The 13479-nt window shown below is 40.7% G+C and overlaps 1 protein-coding gene across 1 annotated transcript in view; it reads left to right on the top strand.

Annotated features, from left to right (window-relative positions):
• Window positions 1-13479, top strand: part of ARMC4 (armadillo repeat containing 4) — a 172279-nt gene that overhangs the window by 8524 nt on the left and 150276 nt on the right. Inside the window, exons 2-8 of the mRNA XM_012654869.1 lie at window positions 1211-1368; window positions 3462-3654; window positions 4240-4346; window positions 4550-4686; window positions 6692-6808; window positions 9926-10125; window positions 11536-11637. Coding sequence (XP_012510323.1) covers window positions 1211-1368; window positions 3462-3654; window positions 4240-4346; window positions 4550-4686; window positions 6692-6808; window positions 9926-10125; window positions 11536-11637 — 1014 coding nt within the window. The remainder of the gene's footprint in view (window positions 1-1210; window positions 1369-3461; window positions 3655-4239; window positions 4347-4549; window positions 4687-6691; window positions 6809-9925; window positions 10126-11535; window positions 11638-13479) is intronic.

Consider the following 13479-nt stretch of genomic DNA (forward strand, 5'->3'; position numbering starts at 1 on the left):
ACTGCAAACTAGTGCAACGTCTGTGGAAAGTAATATGGAGATACCTCAAAAAGCTACAAGTAGAATTACCATTTGATCCAGCATCTACCCAAAGGAACAAAACACATCCTATAAAAAAGACATCTTCACTTGAATGTTTATAGCAGCACAACTCACAATTGCAAAGATCTGGAAACAACCCAAGTGCCCATCCATACATGAATGGATTAATAAAATGTGGTATATGTACACCATGGAGTTCTACTCAGCCACAAAAAACAATGGTGATCTGGCACCTCTTTTATTATCCTGGATAATACTTAAATGTACGAATAGTATTAACATTCATCGAGTGTTGGGCAGGTGGGAGTGGGGAGGAGGTGATGGGAGTATTCACACCTAATGGGTGCAGTGTGCACCGTCTGGGGGATGGACGCACTTGAAGATCTGACTTGGGCAGGGCAAAGGCAATTTATGTAACCTAAACATTTGGCAAAATAAAAAAAAAATTTAAAAAAGCCTAGACAGTTTAATGGTCTAAGTGATAGAATCTATAGAAATAACACTTCCATGAAAACATCTTAATATTTTTTAAATGCAACCTAAAAAAAATCATTAAAATGAACAGAAACACAAATCTAGGAGATGATAATTTCTGATCAGGAAAAGCCTGTTTAGGAAAACTATTTATTATCCTAAGGTAAACCAAATTAGGGAGTTTACAGGGGGAAAATAACCCACAGAAAGGATCTAGTTTGCCTTTAGTTGCCTTTTTTATAGCCTTTTTTGATTCATAAACATAGTGTAGCCAAGAAAATTCCTAACCACTAATTACTGTGGTGTAAAAATTTTATAAATGAAATAACATTAGAAATCCCTCCAGCATGAATGGTTCTGCAGAACCGGTGATTTTTAAAAAGATGTCAGAGACCAACACGTTGGTAGAAAAACAAAAACAAAAACTGCTTATTTGAGTTCAATTGTGAATTCAAGAAATTGCTTCCAATTTCTTTCCTTTCTATCCTAAAACACTATTGTTGCTGTTAAGTTTGGGGATTTAGATGTCCGAGTGTGGAAGAAAGTGGGAAAATAGATGAGCTTCTAACCTGGGGTATTTATATTTTCCGTGTTTTATAATGAGACATAGGAATAATTGGTCTAAATGTCTTAAATTTAACTATTACTGGCATCCAGGTAACATTAAGCTTTCAATTTTTTTAAAATTTTTTAGTGAAACAACAGCCAAATCAGAAGAAGTTGATAAAAATGGACAGCCTTTGCTATTTCTCTCTGTACCACAAATTAAAATTAGGAGCTTTGGGCAGCTGTCACACTTTTTATTTATGGCCAAAGATGCAAAGCTGAAGGAAGCGCAAGCGTGTATCGAAGGTGACGTTGACACTCCAGCCTGTGATTTGAACTTTCAGAAACAGTCTTGGGGGAAATCATTTGTTTTAGTCCCTTGGAAAAAAACGTTCTATAGCTTAAAAGGTTAAAAAGTCGTATGTACAACTTTATGAAAATGTAATTAATTTTCCTTGGCTGCAGTGATATGCATATATCAAATTTTTGCTTTAAAATGAAAGGCCTGCTACTTTACCATTAGTAGGTTTCTAGGTTTCTAATTTTAGCATGTGGTTTAAAGAGAACCTTCCAAGCTTCTGGAAAGCCCCCGGTGGACTGTAGCCTATTAGGTCCATACAAGGAGAGAAGACAGATTACGAGGGCCAACATCTGAACCCACCCTGTCCCCCGCATACTGCGATGCTGGATGACAGTCTGTTTCCTTTCAAATGAATGTAGGCTCTTCCTTTAGCAGAGATGGCCCTTAATAATTTCCCTTTTCATTTTTCTCAGCCGTATTCTGTTGTGGACTTCACAGCCTCCTGTGAATAGTTATATTCATTCAACTCTGCGGGAAATATTTTTCCTCTTCATTAAAGATGTTCTCATTGTCATCTAATCATCTAATATGCAAAGAAGAATGTGATTGGTTGCCTGCTCTAATTGCTTTGTAAATATTTCTTCTATGTAGAAATACCTAATTATCGGTAACGATGTGTTGTCTGTGTTTTGCTTTTTTGGAATGATGTGACCAGTGGGTCCCAGGTACTAAGGTACCTGAGTTCTGCCCGTTTCTGTGTGAGGTGGGAAGGTTATCCTTTAAGAAAAAAAAAAGATGCCAATCTCAGGACAGCAACTCTTCTTTTTTTTATACTTTGCCTATTCTTCCTTACTAGGCAAAAGGGACGAGGTCTTGAAGAACAAAGCTGAGTTCAAGAACGTAGTTAATGGGTACACGATTGTTCGTTACATGCAGCTTAGTAGATAGACATAGAATGTAGACTGCTATGTATGCGATGTGGCTAAATATTCATCCTTGGCTGCATTTTGCCCTTCCTGCAGGAGCCGCATGGCACGCGGCAGTCTGGCAGTCAGGTTCTTGTCCCTCCCCAGAAGTTGCCTAGTGTGTCTTCTCATAAATCTTTAGGAGATGACAGCCATAAGGTTGATAAGTTGAGACCAAGGTGATTCTTCTTTTCCCTGCTGTCCCCTCCCCCAGTGCAGTCCTGTCCTCAGCCCTAAGACCGTGCTGTTTTCTGGTGGCATCACCATTTCCTGGCGGAGAGTTGAGGCCATCACTGTGCTTTTCTTCATTTCGGCCAAGTCAGGCTTTCTCAGTCAGCCCCACAGGCCTTTCCCTCTCCGTGTCCCAGCGCATATGCATTTTCATCTTTCTCAGATTTCTCCATTCTAAACAAGGTTTTTTCCCCTTCTCCTTCATTTTCAACTATATTGCTTTTTGGCATTTACCAAATTCTATTTTCAGCATCTGCAGGTTCAACTTTTGCATCTATGTCAGCCTTGATCATGAGTTGGTATTTAAGTTTTTCACTATAATGTTGGCATGTATGTATGTGAAAAGTGGTTAGCCGTGTTTTTCCAAGTCTAAGATCAAACAGCATTGACAACGTAAGCAGTTTGAACAGGTGGGAGAAGACTGGCGGTGGATGTGTAGGCTGACGGAAGCTTGCTACTCTGGAGAGAAAGCATTTGTGAATATTGAGTGCTGGTACACACACACACACACACACACACACACACAGAGTGCTACTGATGATTCTTCTAAGGAGATTTGTATTTCTCTATCTTCGATAAATTCTGAATATATGTATGGAATGTGTATTCTGAACAATGCCCCACAGTCAATAAAAAAAAGAAAGACAGAAGGTCTCGGCCTTTGTCCTATAAGGGAGGTGACACATATAGATGAATTACAATACAAAGTAGAGCATCCTGTGAGTTATAAGAAAGGTGCTAAGTACGATGGAATCTCAGAAGTAGAGACGAATTCTAACTGGGTCAGTCAGGGAAAGCTTAATGAAAGAAACACATTTGAGTGAGCTTTGAAGGATTTGTTAGTCTTTATGTTTGTTGTACTAGAAGACAAGAGGATAATTTTTATTTGCTTTTTTTGTTAGCTAATAGAGACCCTGTAGCAAAAATCCTGGGCTCAGAATATAATACAATGAAAGAAGACTCAACTGCATTAAATATTCTTGATAAAATTACCAAAGATGATGATCCTGAAATTGAGATTAAGATCAAGATTGCAATGCTGCTTAAGCAACTGGATTTGCACCTGCTCAATCATTCTCTAAAGCATATTTCATTGTGAGTCTTTAAAAAAAAAAGGAAACCTTTAAAAATTAGTTACAAAGGTTGCTTTCGGAGTTTTTGAAAAAAACAAGAAAAATAAAGTATAGGAGTTATTGCTATGAATTTAACATTACATTTTATTGGAATAAAATTTTAATTTTATTGGGATTTATTTGTTGTCTTCTGAACATTAAAATTTTCAGGTGACATTGCTAAAACATTCTAGTGGGGTTTCATTCAATTCTGAAGCTATCAAGTGGCCTTAGTAGTTTCAAAGACTTAAGACTATTACATAAATTATTAAATTATAATGGAAATATCAGGTAGAGTTTGTATACTCCAAAACTTGTTCATTTTCCTGGTATTTTCTAGTATTATAGTATTATTATTAAGAAATGAAGTAAATATTTAATGTTACATTAAACATAATGACAAATTCCTTGATGTTTTAACAGTGTTGTTATGAGATTATAACATGGCTAAAATTAACTGCATTTTAATTATAAAAAAGATATTTCCCCAATACAGTGGGATGTGTTCATGTGTTTTCTGTATTCTGTCTTAAAGCATTTAAACTGAAGTTTTAAACATTTATTTCAGAGAAATACGCTTAAATCCAGTGTCCGTTAAGAAGGATATAGAGCTACTCAAACGTTTCTCAGGAAAAGGAGAACAAACAGTCTTGGAATCTATCGAATATACCTCAGGTTTCTATCTTCTCAGATTCATTTTACGTTATTTCCATTTTCTTAATTATATTTTCAAAATGCTTTCACTGACTACATTAGAATCGAAGGTTTAAGAAATTTGAAAACCTCAAAATTTCAACAGTATTTATTGTGTTGAAGCCAACACATTTTACAAACCTGTAGGTTAAGGAACTCATTCATTTTTTGATGATTGGTTTCAGATTATGAATTTTCAAATGGATGTAGAGCCCCACCGTGGAGACAGATTCGTGGGGAGATGTGTTATGTGATGGTGAAACCCCATGACGTTGAGACTCTGTGTGTCACTTGTAGTGCAAAAGGAGTGTTTTTAAATGGTGTAAGTAATTTTTTAAAAAACGTAACTGAAGCCGGTGGACCCTGGTTGTCAGCTAGGTCTCCGTACCTGCTGGCACGTCGCAAGGGTTGTATCTCGATGACCGCAGAGAACGAAACACTGTTCTGTGGGATAGAAGCAGATTCCTGTGCTACGCGCTTGCTGAGCAAACCCAACATCATCTGAGAGTTAGAACCGTTATTTCCCATTGCAGGTCATAATAAGCCAGTCTTCTAGGAAACAGGCTTCAAAGTGGGCCAATCCACTCAATAAAACTAAAACGTCTCTAACACAACCAGTTCATTGATTAGTTACACAGGTATTTAAGGAAAGAAAAGGCAAGAAAGGAACATTGAGGTATTAATAACACAGAAGTCATATCTGCAGCTTTCATCCTAAGAGTCGAAGTCACAGAGGGGGTTATCCAAACGTAGAAAGCTGGAGGACGTGCCCTGTGAAGCTGGGACTGGGACCTCTGGGCAGAGGCCACTTGCAGACTGTGCTTCCAGACTGTCCCCTCGGCATTGAGACAGTCTCCATGGAGCAGGGACTCACCTCTGGGGAGCAGGTGCTGCCCAGTTAGGGCTGGTCCCCCAGGAGCTCAGAGGAGGGTCCTTGCAGAGCTGGCAGAGCTGGGACCCGGCCCTTTGAAGATGGAGAACTGGTCGGCTGATGATGACATTTCTGGGGGGGGCGTGGTGAGCCGGTTCCAGTACCATGAAAAAAAATCCAAACTGGAAATTGGAACCAGCCGTTGCCACTGGAAGCAAATGCTGCTGCCAGGGAACGAAGGGCTGCGGCTGGGATGACTCTGACAGGGACAGGGGCCACAGGAAGGAAGGGGCATGTCTCTCCTCCCTCTGCCACCCTCTCAGTCTTCCCTGAGCTTCCCGGGATTGAACCTAACTTGCCCCAGCAAAGGGGAATCGCAGCTCTGCAGGCTCCGGGCCCAGGCGGCCCCCAGCAGGCCTCGGGCGGGGAGTTTTGAGCAGAGAGATAAACAGCACGCAGCCTTCGGAGTCTTCCGGATTGAAACACTCTCTAGTCTCATCCCTGTTCACTGAACTAGCTAGAAAGAGCTTCGCTTTCCCCTCTACGCCATCCTGCCCCTAGTGTCTTCAACGTACATTTGGGGCTCACAAGCAGAATCCTATAGAGGGGACCTAAATCCTTAATGGGGACTCAGCCACCGCAGGGAACTGTCTGGAGCGTCACTACACCCTGCCTTGGCTTGGCACCCACGTGCTGGCGCCTTGGTTACCTGTGGACGTCTCTGCGACTCGCCCTCTGGTGCTTTTCTTAACATCCTACGTAGCTCACGTCTGCATAGACGAGGTAGCAACCTGAATACGATTTTGCTCTTGGTTTGTTTTTATATTTTAGAAAAATGAACTCTAATCAGAAAATGAACGATAAAAGAAGGAATGATTTTCCCTGATGTGCTAGAGGCGGGCAGGGAGTCTTTAATAAGAGGGGTAGGGCGTTAGGAAAGGAAGGGAACGAGAAGGAAGAGGGAGAGAGGGGCGGAGGTACAGAGGGTTTCACAGAGATCCTGACCCTGGAAAGTGAGCCTACGGCAGACAGGGAACAAGAGCGGAGTGTGACAGACAGAGACGTGGGCTTTTCCATGGGGACATTCTAACCCGGAGGCCTTCTGTGACTTCACCCGCTGAGGCTTCTAAAGTCATAATGCCTTGTCACAGTAGAGGAGAACAGAGAGAAGCTCATCTCTGCTGAGTAGCCGAGTGGCCTCAGCGCGTGTAGGAGGTACTCAGTAACCGCTGAATGAATGAATGAATGGATGAGTGAAGGAATGAGGGAGTGAATGAATAAATAGATAACACTAAGTTAAGGGGGGAGGGTTTTGCCTGTACATTTCATGTATGAGCTCCACCACGTGCATCCTTGGGAGAGGAAAGCAATACATGTGCTTAGGTCATGATGTACTGAGCAGGTCCCCATATTGCTGTTACATTAATCCCAGCACCAAACTTTTTTTCTCCCAAAGGGCAAAACAGATGATGAGGGAGACATTGATTATGAGAGAAAAGGTGAAATTTATAAAGACCTTGTCACATTTTTAAAAGAAAAATCAGCAAAATTTTCCGAAAATATGTCGAAACACGTAAGTTTTATGGTCTCTTTAGAACTTTCGTAACGTGTTACTCAGCTACAACTTTATAGCACAAGAATTATAGAGAGTCTTTGGACCTATTTTTGGACACTGCTTTTAATTGTTAGTGTTTTTCAATACATAACACAAAATAAATATTGTAAATATAGTTCTGTAAAAATGTTTCTGATTTTCTTTCGGTAAAAGTTATACTGTTTCAAATTGCTTTCTATGTAAGACTTTTTCATCTTCCCTTTTGAATTAATATCACTAAGAACAGAAGACTCGTCTCTGTTAATGAAGCCTAAATGTTTTACTTTTATCCTGTCTGGGCATCCCGTGATTACTGCCTAATCGGATTGTCCTAATAAGTATACCAGCTCTGTGTGCACAAGAACTGTGCTTCTTTTGTGTCTTCCATGGTCTTTGAAATAGTACTGGACAAAGAAATCAGTCAGCATAATATTTTATGAAATAAAATTTTGGTTGAAGCTGATGGTGAGAAGAAAGGATGTGCAAGTTAGGTAAGAAATACTAATGCTATACATGAAACCCCAGCGTGATTCTCGAGACCATGGAAGGCACTGGGCACCGTGGCTCGCATCTGTAATCCCAGTACTTCGGGAGGCCAAGCGGGAGGGTCACTTGAGGCCAGGAGTTCGAGACCAGCCTGGGCAACATAGCGAGACCCCATCTCTAAAAAAAAAATTAGCTGGGCGTGGTGGCACGCTTGTAGTCCCTGCTACTTAGGAGGCTGAGGCAGGAGGATTGCTTGAACCCAGGAGTTTGAGGCTGTAGTGAGCTATGATTGCACCACTGCATTCCAGCTTGGGCAACAGAGCAAGACCCTGTCTATAAAAAAATAAAGAAAGAAATAAAATTGAAAAAAAGAATGTGTCAGCCCCACAGGTTTCAATCAGACCAAATATCCATTTCCCTTCTGGCCCTGCCACTTGTGGGTGCTCCATTCTCTGGGCAGACTCCTGCCGCACCTGTCCCGCTCTCCCCTTTGTAATCATCCTATGACCTTTTGTTTCTTGGTGTGTGAGCGCCTGATTCCTGGATCTCAATTTTCCTTTTTTTTTTTATTGTGGTTAAACACATACAGAAAACATAAAATGTGCCATTTCAACCATTTTCGGGGTAGATTCAGTGGCATTAATTACATTCACGATGTTGTGCGATTGCCACTACCGTCTATTTCCAAATCGTTTTCATCACCCCAAACTAAAGCTCTACCCCCAGTAGGCAATAACTCCCCACTCCTTCTCCCCCAAGGTGTCAATAAACTCTAATATGCTTTCTGTTTCTATTAATGCCGATTTCAGATATTTCATATCATACGATATTTGTCCATTTGTGTCTGGCTTCTTTCACTTAGCATGATGTTTTCAAGGTTCATCCATGTTGTAGCAAGTATCAGAATTTCATTCCTTTTTATGGCTGAGTAATATTTCACTTATGTATCCACCATATTCATCTGTTGGGGAACAGTTGGGTTGCTTCTACCTTTTGGTTGTTGTGAATAATGCTGCCATGAATATTGGTGTATAATGTCTGCTTGAAAATCAGTTCTTTTTGGTATATACCTGAAAGTGGAATTTCTCGGTCATATGGTAATTTGTATTTAACTTTCGGAGGAACTGCCAACCTATTTTTGCACAGTGGCTGCACCATTTTACATTCCTACGAGCAATGTACTCTCTTCACATCCTAATTAACACTTCTTTTCTGTGTTGTTGCTTAACTACAGACATCCTAGTAAGCGTGACAGGGTATCCCATTGTGGCTTGGATTTGCATTTCAATAATGATTACTAATGTTGAGCATATTTTCATTTGTTTACCGGCCATTTGAATACCTCCTTTGAAGAAATGTCTATTTGAGTCTTTTGCCCATATTTTAAGTTGTATTGTCTTTTTTGTTGTTGAGTTGTGGTTTTTATATATTCTGGATATTAACCCACCATAAGATGGAGGATTTGCAAATATTTTCTCTTAATCTGTGGGTTGTCTTTTCACTTTTTTGATAGTGTCCTTTGGTGCACAAATGTTTATAGTTTTGACGAAGTCTAATTTATCTGTTTTTTCTTTTGTTGCCTGTGCTTTTGGGATCATATTTAAGAAATCATGGCCAAATCCAAGGTCATGCTAATTCATGCTGCCGATCAGTTATGGTTCTCTTTGAAAGAGGCAGTTGTTTTTAGTTTGAAACGTTATTGGGGTCTAAGCATCCTACAACTTCGACAACGCATTCTTTCACAATTTCTATCACTAAATGGCTTCCCTTTTTTCCCTAGTATATAAGCTACTTTATAAGTTGCTTCAGTGGCATCATTTCCAGGTCTTCTCACTGCCTGAAAGAACTGTCTTTGCTTTTGCTTTGCATCTTTTAATTTCTGTGATACAACCTTTTGTGCCTCTCCCTCTAATTTAAAATATTTGTGGTCCTTATGAATGTTACAATGCTGATGAGTATTGAATTTCTTTAATGTTGATATCGCAGTATCACAAAGCAAGCAAATCATCTTATCTTCAGCAGAAACAAGATAATATTGCAATTCCCAATCCTCATTGAAAAATCTGTTTCCTTCCTTCAGTGTTCTCTTGGTCTTCTTTGACACGATGGGATGTTAAGCAGACAGAATTAAAAAATACTGTCGAGCTGTGCAACTATTCACAAATTCCACTTCAAACAGAAACCTAGTGCACCGCTGTCAAAAGCTGATGACAGACTGGCGTACTCGACCCCCATAAACTCTCGCCAACCAGCCTCGTGCAGTAGTGGCGCCAGTCAGGCAGGGGAAGTTAGAACTAAATCATGAGTGTGGCAGCCATCAATTGAGCCCTTATGGCTTACTAACGTTCTAATTGTGCAGTCTGGGAGGATTATTTCTTTGAAATTTTTTTTATTCTTGGTATTTTAAATACATTCATTTTTAAAAATAAAATAAAAATATAAAACACGAACAAAAATGTATTAAAAAAAATAAAAGGATTTGTTCTGTAAAATTTGGATTCTGTCAAAAGGCTGCACCTAAGGACCTGTCTAGAAGGCCACATAGAGGTATTTCACAAGTGATATCATTGTAAAAATTATTCTTAATTTCTTTCTTTTTTTTTAATAAAGGTGATTGATTTCAAAGAAGAACAAAAGGAGATGGATCAGCTGGGTGAGGCAGCCAAGGAGGAGGCCGGCACCTTCCAGAAAGCTATTTCTGGTTCAGACAAGAGGTCACTGGAGAAAAACCAAATCAATTTTGGGAAGAATCAAATGGCCAAGAGATTGGCACCCAGCTTAAACTGGAAAGCCACCGTCAATTACAAAGAGTATGTGGACGTTCGCTCGATAGGTTTGCAGATGCTCACGTATTGGCCCAAGTTTTCACGGAACTTTATCTTATAGCAGAAAAATACAGAGTAGATACTAACATGTCCCTTCAAAGTGCAAATCGATTCCTTTCTGCTGCTTTTTACATCCAAGTGGAAAGACTGGACAGCAGCAGAGTTTGTGCTTGAAGCACCGTGAGGGGAAGACCCCAGTTCACTTCCAAGTAGTTGGTGAGTCAGGACAAGTGACACCTGGAAACGATGACAAAACCCGTGCAGAAGTCACATGGGAAACATAAACACAGTGGTCGGGACCTGATCGAGGAAGTGCAGGGAGAACATGGAATGGTTAATATTACATGGTGTTCGTTGGGAAACCATCATGGAGATGCTGTCTTGTCTATCGACAGAACCGTAATGCTATAAAAAGGCTGGAGTCCCAAAAACCTTAACAGGCCCACGCAAAGTGGACTCTGGTTCGATGAATGCATGAAATGCACAAAACTAGTTCCATGTGGGGCCCTCTGTAAACAGGTGGCAAAGCAAAGACTAGGGGTCAATCAGCTTAACAGCGGAGGCAATCAGAAGCACCTAGAGCACTTTCTAAAATTCAGCAAATACCTTACAAGTCTCAGCCTCTATTTAATGTCCTGTGTTTTCACATGATTGGGTTAAGAACTGACTTCTGGTTGATCACTCGGGGACCCTCATCTCCAGAGATTCTGAGATCCGTAGGGTGATTATGTCTTGGAAGCCAACCCAGAGAACTACCAGGGGAAGGGGTCCTGTGGAAAGGGGAGAGACAGTCTTGCTCCTCTGACTCTGATTTGGGGTGTTTGACCTTTGTGACTCTATTTGAAAGGGTCAGTCTGAAAATTAAAAATGTACAGGCAACGCTGTTAACTGGGAAGTGAGTTTTAAAATACTGCTTTTCCCATGTGCTTATTCTTTCAATTATGAAATTCCTTAACTAGTACTTAAGGAGAACGGTGGGTGCCCAGGACTGTGCTAAGCCTGGGGATAGCTGGAAAACCAGGTGTAGGCCCTGTGGCAACGCTGGGTGGGGAAGATAAGAAAAGAAGCAATGGTAGCAGAGGGCGATAAGCACCTAGAGTAGGACACATGGGGTGAAGGATTCGTGTGACAATGGCAGCCTGTGAAGACCCGTACCTAGTACAGAGAAGTACGTGGCAAATGCTTTTTCAGTATATGAGCACGTGGCTGTGCTTGAGGAACAGAAGGGACAGCTCCAGGGGTCAGGAGAGGCTGGCACTCAGTCCTTCGCTGGGTCAGGAACACACATCGTTTGGGTACGTGAAAATATGGACCATGCGTATACATCTCCAGCTTTTATTTCCTGCTCATCAGCATAAAATTATAAACCCAGTTTTTTGTTTTGGTTTTTTTTAGCCGCAAAAGCTCAGGAAAAGACAGCCAAGAGGAGAAACGTGGAGGCAAGCTTGAAAGCAGAAGAAAGTCATCTGCCCCACCTGGAAGAGCGCAACTACTTCGGTACGTTTCTGGTTGGCGCAACCACTCCCGAAAGCCACCTTCACAGACGGGCTGGCGAGCGGACTAATTAACGGCCTTCTCACTGTCCTCACATCGGGGCCCTACGGTACTTACGTTGACATTTACTAGGAATGTTAGTGAAAAAGAAAATACTGGATTTCTTTAAATATATTTATAAGATAGCCTTCTTTCTTTTTTTTTTTTTAAAGACAGCGTCTGGTTCTGTTGCCCAGGCTAGAGTGAGTGCCGTGGCGTCAGCCTAGCTCACAGCAACCTCAGAATCCTGGGCTCAAGCGATCCTCCTGCCTCAGCCTCCCGAGTAGCTGGGACTACAGGCATGCGCCACCATGCCCGGCTAATTTATTCTATATATTTTTAGTTGCCCAGCTAATTTCTTTCTATTTTTAGTAGAAATGGGATCTCACTCTTGCTCAGGCTGGTCTTGAACCCCTGAGCTCAAGCAATCCTCCTGTCTCGGCCTCCCAGAGTGCTAGGATTATAGGTGTGAGCCACTACGCCCGGCCAGGATAGCCTTCTAGTGCAGAGTTACTTGAAACACAGTGATTTACTGGTATTGGTTGACTCTAGGAAAAGAAATATATTTAATGCAAGAGCAGCAAACGGAGTGTCAGGAACGTTGGGCTCCTGACTTGTCTCTTGCCTGTCAACAATCACGTCCTGGCAAAGTTATGTCATCTGCCTGGGCCTCTCTTTTCTGGTCACCGATGTCTCTGCCAATTCTAAAGTGATATATGTTGTTTCTAATTAAAACAATTAGTGATCATTACAAGGCCAACTAGTAAACTTCTTGCCCGATTTTCAAAAAGGGGTGTTTGACCTTCGTGACTCTATTTGAAAGAGCGAGTTTGGAAATTAAAAATGTATGGGCATTTGATGACAACAGTGACGTATCTGGAGGAGGCCAGCCACTTTTATTAGAGAGTTTCAGAGTGGTGGTGGGGGAGAAATGGCAGAAATCCCATATTATAAAGTTTGTATACTTGGAAGAAACACAAGTTCACTGTACTACATTTATGGTGTTTTTACTCTTTTGGTTCACCATAATAAAATATTCATTTTGTTAAACAAATTTTTTAACTTTTTATTTTGAAATAATTGTAGAGTCACAGGAAGTTTCATAGATAATAGAGGTCTCACATGTCCCTGGCCCAGGTTCCCCAGTGGTTACATATTACATAACTGTATAGCACAGTGTCAAAGCCAGGAGATTAACATTGGTGCAGTGTGTATGTCTTTCATCCCATGTAGATTTGTGTAATCCACTACTCTTTTACGTTTCTATAATTTTGTCATTTCAAGAATGTCATATAAATAAAATAATACATTTTTGATATTGGCCTTTTTTCATCACCGTAATACTCTTTGAGATCCATTCAAGTTGTTGCATGTCTCAATAGTTTGTTCTTTTTTATTGCTGAGCAGCATTTTATGGTATCGACGTACCACAGTGTGTTTAGTCCTTGACCTATTGAGGGACATTTTAGCTGTTTGCAGTTTTTGGCCATTACAAATAAAGGTGCTATGAACAATTGTGTATAGGTTTTTGTATAGGTTTAAGTTTTCATTTCTCTAGAATAAATGCCCAATTCCTGAAACACGTGGTAATTGTATGTTCAGCTTTTTAAGAAACTACCAAGCTTTTCCAGAATGGCTGTACCATTTTACAACCCCACCAGCGATGCATGAGAGATTCATTTTCTCCTTATCTTTGCCAGCATTTGGTATTGTTGCTATTTTTTATTTTAGCTATTCTAAAAGATGTGTAGTGATAGCTCATCGTGGTCTTTGCATTTAGCTATGATACTGAGCATCTTTTGATGT

The sequence above is a fragment of the Propithecus coquereli genome, unplaced genomic scaffold (assembly GCF_000956105.1).
Source record: "Propithecus coquereli isolate 6110/MARCELLA unplaced genomic scaffold, Pcoq_1.0 Scaffold45, whole genome shotgun sequence".
Taxonomy (NCBI): Eukaryota; Metazoa; Chordata; class Mammalia; order Primates; family Indriidae; genus Propithecus; species Propithecus coquereli.